The sequence below is a fragment of the Leptosomus discolor genome, chromosome 7 (assembly GCF_034619465.1).
Source record: "Leptosomus discolor isolate bLepDis1 chromosome 7, bLepDis1.hap2, whole genome shotgun sequence".
NCBI classification, from domain to species: domain Eukaryota; kingdom Metazoa; phylum Chordata; class Aves; order Leptosomiformes; family Leptosomidae; genus Leptosomus; species Leptosomus discolor.
Genome location: NC_141397.1, coordinates 54613597 through 54625122, shown reverse-complemented (window position 1 = coordinate 54625122; position 11526 = coordinate 54613597). Strand labels below are relative to the sequence as shown.

Below are 11526 nucleotides of genomic sequence, written 5' to 3'. Positions count from 1 at the left end.
TTATGACCATTGGAGCTTCAGTGAAAGCCTTCCCTCATCCAGTATAGTTCGCACAAAGTAGAAAAACCACAGCTAGAATAGCTATTTCACTTGAAAATAAGAGCAAGTGTTTAAGAGACAGCAAACAGTGCTATTTAGACCTGCACACATTCGCAGTTTAGCTTAGTTCAAAATAATTTCACTGGACTGATGCCATAAGGTTACAGGACCCAATCTGCACTCTCTCAAAACATGCTCGAGCCTTCCATCAGAGCACAAAATTCATAGAAAGAATTTCTCCTCACAGTCTGTAAAAGCCTCCAGAGTCTACCATCTGGGAAATCCGGAGCTTCTGACAGTTCCAGACCATCTCTCTTTGGGAAGTGAAATTCAATTTCCCCAAAGTACTGGAGTTCTTAGAGTAAGCAGCCGGTTCAGCATTTTTTTAAATTGTTGCCATTTACACTAAAATTTTCAGCTCAGGCTTTGTTTTAATTTTTAATGTTTTCAGAACTCTTTAGTTGCACACTAAAATTATGTACAGCAAAAGGCTTAGGTTTTTTTCATCCGCAGAACAGAAAGTACCAAAGATAACACGTTCTTCCAACATTTATTTATATATATTTAATTTAAAACATGTGCAAGTTCAAAACAGCCTAACGTAACAACTGCCAGAGTTCCAGGAGAAAGTATTAAAAATACTTCTGTGGTATTTACAGTAAGTTGTCTCCTTCCTCCCCTTTTTGGTGATAGTCCCTAGCCACTTAAGTTAGAATAAGCTCTAACTGCTCTTACTCCTCTTTCGTTAATCAAAATTTGTTTAAGAGGATCCTGTAGTTAAAAGCCAGAATTGATGGACTGCTATAGCTGTGAAAGACACCTACATCTAAAAATATTTGAGAATCAAAAGCCTTCAATAAGACCTAGGTTACTTTGAAGCTCAAGGGGGGAGGGAGTAGGAATAAAACAAACCCCCAAAACCCCAAAACTTCCAGGTACATAGCTGAAAACATCACAGGCCAGTGTTTCATTTAACCTAACGCAGGCACTCTGGAACCAAGTAAAGGTGCAATTGCATCCATGCACAGAGTAATCACAGCAAAAAACCCTAAAAGCATCATTTGCAATGCAGGACCCAGCCTTCACGAGGAATAACACCAAGAGGCAAATGGGCACAGCACCGTTCTTGAGGGGTTATTCCCCAGCAGCCAGAGAGCACGAAGGAGTCATCTTTGAAAACTCTCTTGCTACTTAAATAAATCCATGCTGATTAAACAAAAACCATTCATGCAGCAGGCAGCAATCATCTACTTTCAGCAACAACTTAAAATTTCCCTTTCCAGCAGGAACACCACAGCTGGCTCACAGCATCTGGAAAGAGCAAGGGGTAACTTAGCTCTCTTCTGTCTGACCCTGTCCTTGTACAAATGTCAGTCTGCAATGAGCAACGACATGAGGAGTAATTTGCCCTAAGTGTCCCACAGAGAATGATTCCAAGGCCTCTTTGTAATCAGTGGTTAACCTCCACCAACAGAAAACAGTCCTTGAAAAAGTCTCACCCAGCAAAGATGTATTTTGTCAAGCCAGCATATAGACTTCTCAATTTTAGTAACCATAAATAGAAGTTCAACATGTTCCAGTTACTGAATTTAGTCAGCAACAATAAACCTCAATCAAAAGGACTAGTGACTAATCAAAAATCCAGTCTTCCTACAGAGAAAGGAAATTTCTCCACAGACAGAAACACATCATCAAGAAAACATGCACATTCCGTTTAACACACTAAGTGTAAAAAGAAATTGCTTGTCGACTGACAAAGTAAACAAGCTAAGAATTCAGGTAAAAGTCTTGGAAAGCATAAGGACCAAGGGAGAAGAAAAATTAAAAGAAGATGCAGAACTATGAAATAAAAAGACAACATAACGGGCAGCAAAGTTCTTGTTTTAGCAACTGTATCTACAAGAACAGATCTGAACAAAGACATTACCTTCATTAGCAAGACATGACTGAAAATAAGAGTCACTGCAAGCTACTGTAAGAAAGCACAAGTTTGTTGTATGGTAACTAAGGACAACACCGCTGGTGTGGTACTGACAAGCAAGACAGAAGGCTTAGGACTACATTCACGAGCATCATCTTTAAGTAACACAAATATAAAAATGTATTTTTAAATGCTGGCTGTGAAGTGACAGTATTTTTACAGCTTCCAGCTTTCTTCATAAAGATAGCAGCCTAAATAATAATTGATAAAAGGTTTGCAGTCACTTGCTAGCAGAACACAAGACACTTTTACAGGAGAAAGGGGTCACGCACTTGTCATTTAACCAAACAAAAGACATTCCTTTCTCTGCAGTGAAATGCTCTCGATGCTTTCAGAATCTAGCCCATGCCAAACCAACCACCTGGCCAGCTCTATGGCCTCTATATGCTACATAAAATAATAACTTACACAGTTACCTAGTTCAATTTTCCTCATTATCACAGCAACTTTTATCTGGCATACTTCATTTCTTTTTAAGCTACTAAAGAAGCAAGATGGACAAAAGTCAAAGCTGATCTGCAATATACAAGCACTATGGGAAGAAATACATTTTAGAAGAACAATGGACAAGTATGGGCTTTTTTTTTGGTTTAATTATATAAAATACATTAGGAGATATTTAGTCGATGTTCTGGCTGCCTATCTAATTAAAAATTACAGCACAGACATGGACTTAAGAACTACCCATAAACACACCCACCTCAGCAGTCTGTCAGAGAGGAAAATAATGGAGTTCAAAGGCTAACAGGAGTGCCAAGAAATGCAAATAAAGGGAATACCTTAAAAAAACAACATCCAACAAAAAAACCCAGACAAAACCAAACAAAATCCCAACCTTTAAGCCACCCTAAGAAACAGAGAAGCAAGAAATCCAGCTAGTCTCAGCTGTGGCGACATAAAACAAATTTCACGAAGTCAGCCTCAAACCATCTGGGGTTCTATAAGCTGCAAGTCTTTGGTTCAGATTCTACCAGAAAACTTTTGGGCAGCCAGAAAAATTTATTCATCACTTATCTTGTATTCTCCATGTGTAGAACTCTTCCTAACCATGACACCTGCCCACACTAGTATCAATTTTCAAATGCATCAAAATACAGTTAAAAAATCCAGTGCCAAGCAGAAGTCAAGGCACTGAGAAGAGAGACTGAAGCCACAAAGCTGTTCACTAGTATAGAAGAGGCACACTGTTTCTTTCATGGTGCTTCACAGAAAACCTCATTTTCCAACACCATTTTCTTATTGTGGAAAAATCTACAGCACTGCAAGCTGGTATGAGAAAGCAAAAGCATTACTCCCCTAAATCTTTCTCTAGGCTGTCATATGTAATATCAGCCTTAAAAGGCAAAGTAATGCAAGCACAGTAAACCTGGTAAAGGCATTCTGAACAACCTGGGACACTGGAGCTCAAAGATGCAGGACACTCACCAGAGCCCTTCTGGCTCTTTGCCTTTCAAGCTGGGGCCAGGAGTTCCAGAGTTCTGGCCAGTTCTCAGGACTGACTTAATATTACCATGAAGCATTAGATTTCTTTCATCATCTTTATCAAGATGCCTATGTGCAACTGCTAAGAAGCGCTCCTTTGTTTCACTTCACTTTTGGCTCTCTAGGTAACCATCAACTTGGCAAAAACAACATCAGAGAGAAGTAACTTCCATATTTTTGCTTTGGCATTCAACACCATGGTGTTTACCATCAGTGTCCACTCCCATGAGACACACTGTTTTCTCCAGTGACAAAGAAATGCTTTTGCCCTGCAGAACACAAGAGGAAGCTTCTTCATTTTTAAACGGAAAGCTAGTTACAAAAATAGGAAAGATGGCTTGCTGAAATGCCCATTTTTTACTCTTACGTTTAATAATTCATGTCAAACCCTATTTGTCTAGCCACATCTAAGATTCCTTGCATCCAGATATTGAGGTCCTTTCCAACCTCCAAAAAACAACATCATGATTTCAAAAATTAGGAGTTTCTTACTCTCTGAAGGATCCTCTTTACAAATGCTTTAGACAGATCATAGCAACTCATTTTCAAATGCACTAAATATTGCACAACAAATGAGCCTTTTATTCTGCCACATGCACATCAACAGTCCCTAATAAAATCCGACAGGAAGTTTTTGCCATTAAAAAAATAATTTATCAACTTCATTTAACAGCTCAAAGAATCTCAGCATTTTTGATGACTTAATCTGAAACTTCAGTTGCTGAACAGTAGTTTTAAAGCAAATTCAAGGATTTAGTCAGACAACCAATTTAGTTATAAATCGCACTGCTTAAAATGTTTAGTTACTCAAGTTAAAAGCCTTAGTGTGTATCATCTGAGAAACTGAACATATTTTTCTAGAATTAGAGGTGTGTGGGGGGAACATACTAGGCTGGTTTCTCTCTCTTGTCTCACGTACGCTGTGATTTAGTGATCTGAAAATCTTTATATATAAGCTTATAGGCTTATTATAGGCACTATAGGCAGTATTTTTAAGCCCTAAGGAGCAAGTGACCTCCTGAAGGAATACTTTTGAGTTTTCATCAGGGTACAAGCTAGGCTGAAGAAGCTATCTCAGATTTAAACCAATCATATTACTTATCCGTGTAGACATTCTAGTTTACAGTATGAAGTTAAAACTTGCTGAGATTTGCAAAAGCTCTCAGGTGATATAAGGCTCTGAGCCCTATTTTCCGAAGTAAAATCTCATGCATACAAATAGTCTAGACAAAGATAAAACAATAGCATGGAAAGAATTAACGCAAGATGTCATAGTGTATCATTTGAAACAATTAATATATTTGTGCAATCTGATTGTACAGCTACAATTTTCATTAGAAGTTAGATTAGTTTACGCCAGAGATGCCAAGGGACCTCTCCAAGGCACTACAGTTTGGTCAGTGAAGACACACAGCTGTTTCCAGCTTCAGACCTGCAGATAAAGGCATTTTCAAATCCAAAAATACTTCAGCAAAAGTCTAAGGCTTCTTCTGATTATAGTAATATTTCTGTTACTATTAACCTTTCTACTGAAAGGGACCTTCATTCTCCTTCCCCAGGAAAACTGAATAAGACAAAGATAAAATGGGTTGGAGGGTAAACAAAACCCTTTTATTCTTTCCTGTGCAAGAATTAACAAGCAGGCATGTTTCACCAAATTTCTCCTCTTCACAATTAATACACTGAACAAGCCACCAGTACAATCACCTTAGAGCGACTGTTAGCCTCATACTCAATCACCCAGATGATCTGCCATCTGCCTACTGGATAAAGGTGGGTTGCAGGAGTTAAAGAAAACAAACTGTCCAAGTCTTCCTGGAACAAAATCCAAGTATCTGATCTGCGCTTGCTTTAAAACAAATACATAGTGTTAAAATATCAAAGGCTATGTAAACACAAAGAATACAAAAGCAGGAAACATTATTATTTCACTTGCATCATCCTGAAATGAAGAACTGAACAAAAGCCATGCAGAGTTCTCCATGTTTGGATAGCCTACAATTATCAGCCGAGACTACATCTTCCTTTTGGGACTCTCTAGAGGCTGCATTGTTCCTCCTCCTCTTCGCCTTTTCCCAACAACAGCGCATCAAGGCAGAAACAGCACCCCACAACTTAAGTCCTACTACCCCATGGCTCCCATTTCCCTGGACTTAACAACTGCTACAAGAGCATTAAGCCTTTCTAGTTCATGCCTGGAAGCACTGCTGCATCCCACATTGAAACTCTCTACCTAACCAGATTTGTTATATGTATAAAACATCTACCTCCTCATTTCGTATGTAAACTAAAGTGTTTAGATACACCATGGCATTGCTCTAACATATAACAACATATAACAACATAAAAATAAAGCTGACTACATAAACCAATCACATCACCAATCACCAATAAACAAAAATCAATTCATGACCTAAGGAGGTAAAAATTAAGATAAAAATAACTCCATTTTTGAAAAGTAAAACACTTTAAATTTATCATGTTTTCCATCTCATTGTAATAGTCTTAAAAAAGAAAAAGGCTGACCAGAAATCACAAGCGCCTTAAATGCTGCTTTCCAACAGCCATGATAAATATTTTATAAACCACTTCAGTAGAAAGGACTAATACATAAACATCAATAATAAGGTAACTTTGCTATCTATGATCACTGGCAAAAGTATCAGGACTGGGAGAGCAGAGATACATTACAGGAGCCAAGTCAATATATCACCTCTCTTCTTGCTATTTCACAATACAGCCCTGCATCCACACTGCAATCTCCAAACATCTCAAGCTTTATTCATGCCCCTGTACCATTTTATAATAACATTTTACTTAAATGTCTCCTGTAAGAGCTGGCCATTATTAAAAAGAGAGAAGATTTAGAAAGTCTCAGGTTTCTACGCCTTATTATTTTGTCTTTCTAGTTGTGGAGAAGAAAAGAGGAGATAGTTTTGAAACAATTCTCTGGCACCACAGCATTTTCTGATCATTTAATAGAGTAGCACGAAAATGATACATAAGTAGTGCATGATTTTTGTAGGGCACTAAGCCAAGAGAGGAAAAAAGCCACACCAAGTCCTGCAGCCAGCATGCTGTGCTTTCAATCCCCAGTCTGCAGACCTGTGGACTACTTCTAAACAGCCAGAAACAACAGAATGAACAGCAGCAACACTGCTGGTCAACAAGCTGGAATTCTACACACACGGCTCCCCGGAAAGCTTTAGGGAGTCCAAGAACAGAACAAGGAAGTTAGTTTCGCGCTATATGAACAGCATCTCACAACGTATTCTGCAGCTCGGGCAGCATGACTGCTACTGCTTTGCTCCCTGGAGCAACTTGCCTGCAGGTGTTCGCACAGGCAGGCAAGCATGCATCCAACATCCAAGCGTGACTGCTATAGCAGCATCGACCCCTGCTCCCCTAATCCCATCAAAACTCTTGCACCACAGATGATGTTCTGAGCAATGCAGAGTCCATCCAGTGCTCCTGACACCGCTTACCCTCAAAGTACCACAAGCCTTGCTGAGCAAATACAGCTAGCGATCCTGTTGCAGAAGCAAGAATTTCGCCAACTTTTCACCTTTGCTCCAGGCAACAAAGACAACTTTGGAAAAGAATGTAGGAAGAAAACTCCTGAAAGTGCATTTTAACATTTTTTAAGCTATTTGAGAAGATATTGCAGTTACAAAAGACCCCAACTGATACTAATTTAAAGAGAGATATAACTACAGACTGCTTCCACTTGGTATGTTAAGGAATATAGAAATTCTCTTAAAGAATTATATGCTAAGGAAAGTACTGAATGGTGCAACTGGGTAATTTGATGTTTCATAACACACTAGAAAATTTAATCTTGCAATTCTTCGGCAGAACTTCACAACCTAGACTAGAACACCTTTACCTGAACCTTGATTCATGAATTCTGAACAATGAAATAGCCACACACATTCTTTTGTAGACTTTTCCAGTAACTAAAAAGTGCAAAAAAATCTAAAAAACCCTCTGTGCTTAAAAAAAAGTTAATCTTCACATTAAAGCAAAACTTTGTTGCTTTAAAAATTAAATGTCTGATTTATTACATTATGTTCTATCACATTTTACTGCGCTGCTTTCATTAACTCTAGCCATAAAAGCCAAGCTGTGCTCCTGAACGTACTGAGGGCTGCATGTATGTGCTAGCAAAGAAGACTCACAGTGGTAAACAAGGACAGAAAAGCCTTACAGAATGTTCTGCTATGCAAACGTATTACCTAAAAATAGCTGGTTTTGTGACATTTATGACAGTTTTAGTTCAAATCCAAGAGGAAGAACATTTATTCATAGATAGCTGTTACAAAAGGAGAAAACAAACTAGGTATTTATGACACACAGTAAATTTGTGGGCTCTAGCTCTGTCAGGAGCTGTCAGGTTCACCAATGGTGCTTTTAAGGAAATTACCACCTTCTGATGGTGTAACCTCCACCCTTATATAGATTTTGTTATTCCTGTAGGAAGAACAGGCAGAAGCACAAGTCTTGTGCATGCTCCTGCTGCTGTAGTATACAACCCAGCAGATGATCTTACACCTCCAGCATGTTCAACCCTACAGTCACGGCATGAATTCCCCAAGGAAAATGTAGACCGCATTAAACAAATTTATTCTCCTATTTCAATCCTGACTCCACAGTTCCCTTTCTGGAACGACATACAAAGAATTCAACAAGACCTCTTCTCACAGGACCCTCAGTCACGTTCCTTCACCTACGGCAAGACTGATTGCTGGGGCTTAGCCCACTGTGTTACAGACCTGCTCACCTCCCGTCACAAAACGCTTCATTCAAAAGCTCTGTATACCTAGCAGCTGACCAATCACTGACTCTTGCCAGTATTCAACGCTGTATTAGTGACCTTTAAGACAAGTAAATCCAGTTAGACTTCAACAAACAACAGTCCTAAGAAAGTGATGTCATTTTAGTCATGAATTCTGACCAGCTCACAGGCCACTTGCTCTTGATGCCCCTGCACACCTCCAGTGTTGAGAGAGCACAATGAGTGCTACCTAGCAGTTTCAGCAAACGGGGAAGGTAAATGTAAAACCAGCTTCTGGATCCCCACACCCATGGACAGTATTTCTTTCCAGGAACTGAAACACAGCTTTTGGTTTATAATTAGAGAGAGTAATGCAGGGGGTAATCTGTAGGGCCCTCTAAGCAGAAAATCCCTTCCATCCCTGCATGGGAATCCAAGGGTCTGGGCTTCCTCCAGAACTGTGTCTTAAAGCAAAACAACTGTTTCATGAAAGTTATCAAGTGAAAAGCCTAACACAAGCCTATTGCCTGCAGCAGCCAGTGCTAATCAGCTAAAGTTTTAGTCCTTTGCTCCAAATCAGGTGGACACTGTGCAAGCAGGTTTGGGACTGTACTCCTCAGAAAGGGAAGGGAAGAGGCGGGATAAGATCTGAACCACTGCAGAGCAGGTGAAAGAGTCACTCATTTCCTCATTCCTGGATATGGAGAGAAAAGGCCCAGAACTATCTCACTCCGACAAGACACCAGCTCATGGGTAAATGGTTTAGCACATAGCCTTGAAAGCTTCTCATTTTGGTAGGAGCTATCAATGACCAATCACGTTTTGCATTTACTGAAAAGAAAAATTACATTGAAATCAGAGATCAAAAGCGCTTTGTCACAACCTCTTTGGAAAAAAAGATGCCTGAAACTATGGAAGGCCTGCACGGAATTTTCCTTCTGTACACAGATGCAGAAGCCAGTCAAACAGACCCTTTGGCTTCAGGAGAGACACAGATCACTACACAGCAAGGAGCAATCTATGCTCATTGAAAGCAACAGAGCAGAAGCTCTTGGGAGACGCCTGCTGCCCACAGAGGGAATACGTTCAGCTTGTAAACTACATTTAATTGCAGCCAGAATACGCGTCAGATAAAACAGAATTTCTGTGAGGAACAACTTGGTTAATGACAAATTGACTGGTTGTATCAGTAACCCAGTTTTTTAATACCAGATTTAAGCACCTCTTACCCTGCTTTTTAGGATGAGTTTACAGACTCCCACTAACTCAAAGAAGATGCAAAAAAAGATTTTTAAATCACAGTCCTGGACCCAAGTATGCACCACCTTCTCTCAGACACACTCAAATGCTGCAGCTTGGCTCAGTGCTCATATTACACAGATTACTGTATTAACAGATGAAGGTGTAATCCTTGGGGAGCCTCCCAATATCCCAATCTAATAATTAAAAAAACCCAACCAAACCCCAAACGACAAATCCCAAACACCTCTTACCTAAGGAACTATAGAGCACTACAAAATACCAGTTCAGCAACACATTTCACTTTAGAGAACCAAAGCAAACATCATGACTACTTTGCGATGGGCTTACATTACCACAACATAAATACAGTAACCTGTCAGGGTTTAACAGTGGTTATTTAAAACCCAACAAAGACTCCTTCAACATCCTTCTTCAGGTTATTTTTACTGAAGTCACAACCTCTAGAAATGTTTTAGACTGCAATCAGCCAGACATATTTGTCTGAGTACTGCTGCCTTTAAGAGGTCTTGGCACAAGCACTGTATATTTAATTTTTAATTAACTCTCAATCCTGCAAATATTAATTTTTCATTCTATTTGTCGACTTCGTCTAACTCTTATCAGACAATTAAGCCCTAAGTCCAGAAACTGATGGAAAGGCTCATTAAGCATCTGCTGAACACTAAGGAAGGCTTCTAATTCTGAATCAAGCTTTATTCTCTCTCAATTTTATGACTTTTCAACTTCCATTCAGTTAGCAACTGAGTCATTTTGTGAAAGCAAAAGCATATACATTTCCTGAAAATGTAACAGACATCAAATTGAAGGCTGTAGAAGTGACTAAGGAAGACACTGTACCTGAACAGAATGAAACCAAGTGACTCAACAGCTGCCCGCCTCACATCATCATTCACATCACTCACCTACAAAAGGGAAAATAGGACATTCAGAATATAGTTAAAACACTTGACGACTCTACAACATTTCAGGCTACGTGTCAAGCACACAAGTTAATCAAGAAGACAGGATTGTAGAGAAGGAAAGTTAACAAACGTCCAGCCTTAGCTGAAACAGCCTCACCTTTGTTCATACGCTGTGCCTGCAAGCCTATCAAGGAGCAGACAGACCTCGCCTTTTACAGCTTAAGTCGTTTTTTCCCCAGCCCACCATTACACAGACTATTCACTGCAAACCCACTACCAACTACCTTAGGACCACGTTTTAGTTTTTAATAGGTTCCTTTTTTTGTGATACCAGGTTGAATATTCCCTTGCCGAAAGTCATCCTAACACCAGAAGGCCCTGTTATTTCTACTCACAGTATTAAGGAAAGCTTCTGTCACTTCACAGTCTCTGATTTGGACCAGAATATTAACACTGTAGACACAAAGCCTGTCAAAGTGATGTGCTTACTCCCTCACCACAAATTTCTTGCTATGTGCTCCTAAGCCCACAGTACTTACAGCCACATGCAGTAGGCGTCTGATAGCCTTGTTGTTCCCTGAGCCACAGTATGCCATAGCAACAGTGTACATGCCAGAACGACGGAGAATTGGATCCTGGAAGAGAAAGCATCAATATTTAACATCCATCCAAACAGGGACTCAGTAATTCTGACTCTAAATCTGTTCCACTCTTGAGCCCGGAATCCGCAAACAGGTAGCCTCACTGCTTAATTGTTTATTTTAGGATGAGTAACGGGACAGCCACCAAAGCAGGGCTGTCATTACCAATTTCAGGGGGACAGAAAGTTGCTATGCCACAGGCTGCCAAAGGGAGTATCTGGTAGATGGGTCATTCTGCTTCTTCTCTGCTATTTGCTATTGACCACTACTAGATCTTTGAGAACAACCCACCTACAGCAAGCCTCATCTGGTTTTAACCATTACACCCTGTTCTGCTCCTTGTTGTGCTCACAGGACTATGGAGACAGAGTATGAGGCTAAAAAAAATACACAACAAAGCACTGCTGTTATTGTATTTTTGATTAGAATGAAGCAACCTGTGAA

At 39.7% G+C, this 11526-nt stretch overlaps 1 protein-coding gene across 1 annotated transcript in view; it reads right to left on the bottom strand.

Annotated features, from left to right (window-relative positions):
• The window catches only part of PSMD1 (proteasome 26S subunit, non-ATPase 1), a 74181-nt gene that overhangs the window by 46609 nt on the left and 16046 nt on the right, over window positions 1–11526 (bottom strand). Inside the window, exons 15-16 of the mRNA XM_086468692.1 lie at window positions 10981–11076; window positions 10377–10441 (exon numbers count right to left, since the gene is read on the bottom strand). Of these exons, the coding sequence (XP_086324818.1) occupies window positions 10377–10441; window positions 10981–11076 (161 nt within the window). The remainder of the gene's footprint in view (window positions 1–10376; window positions 10442–10980; window positions 11077–11526) is intronic.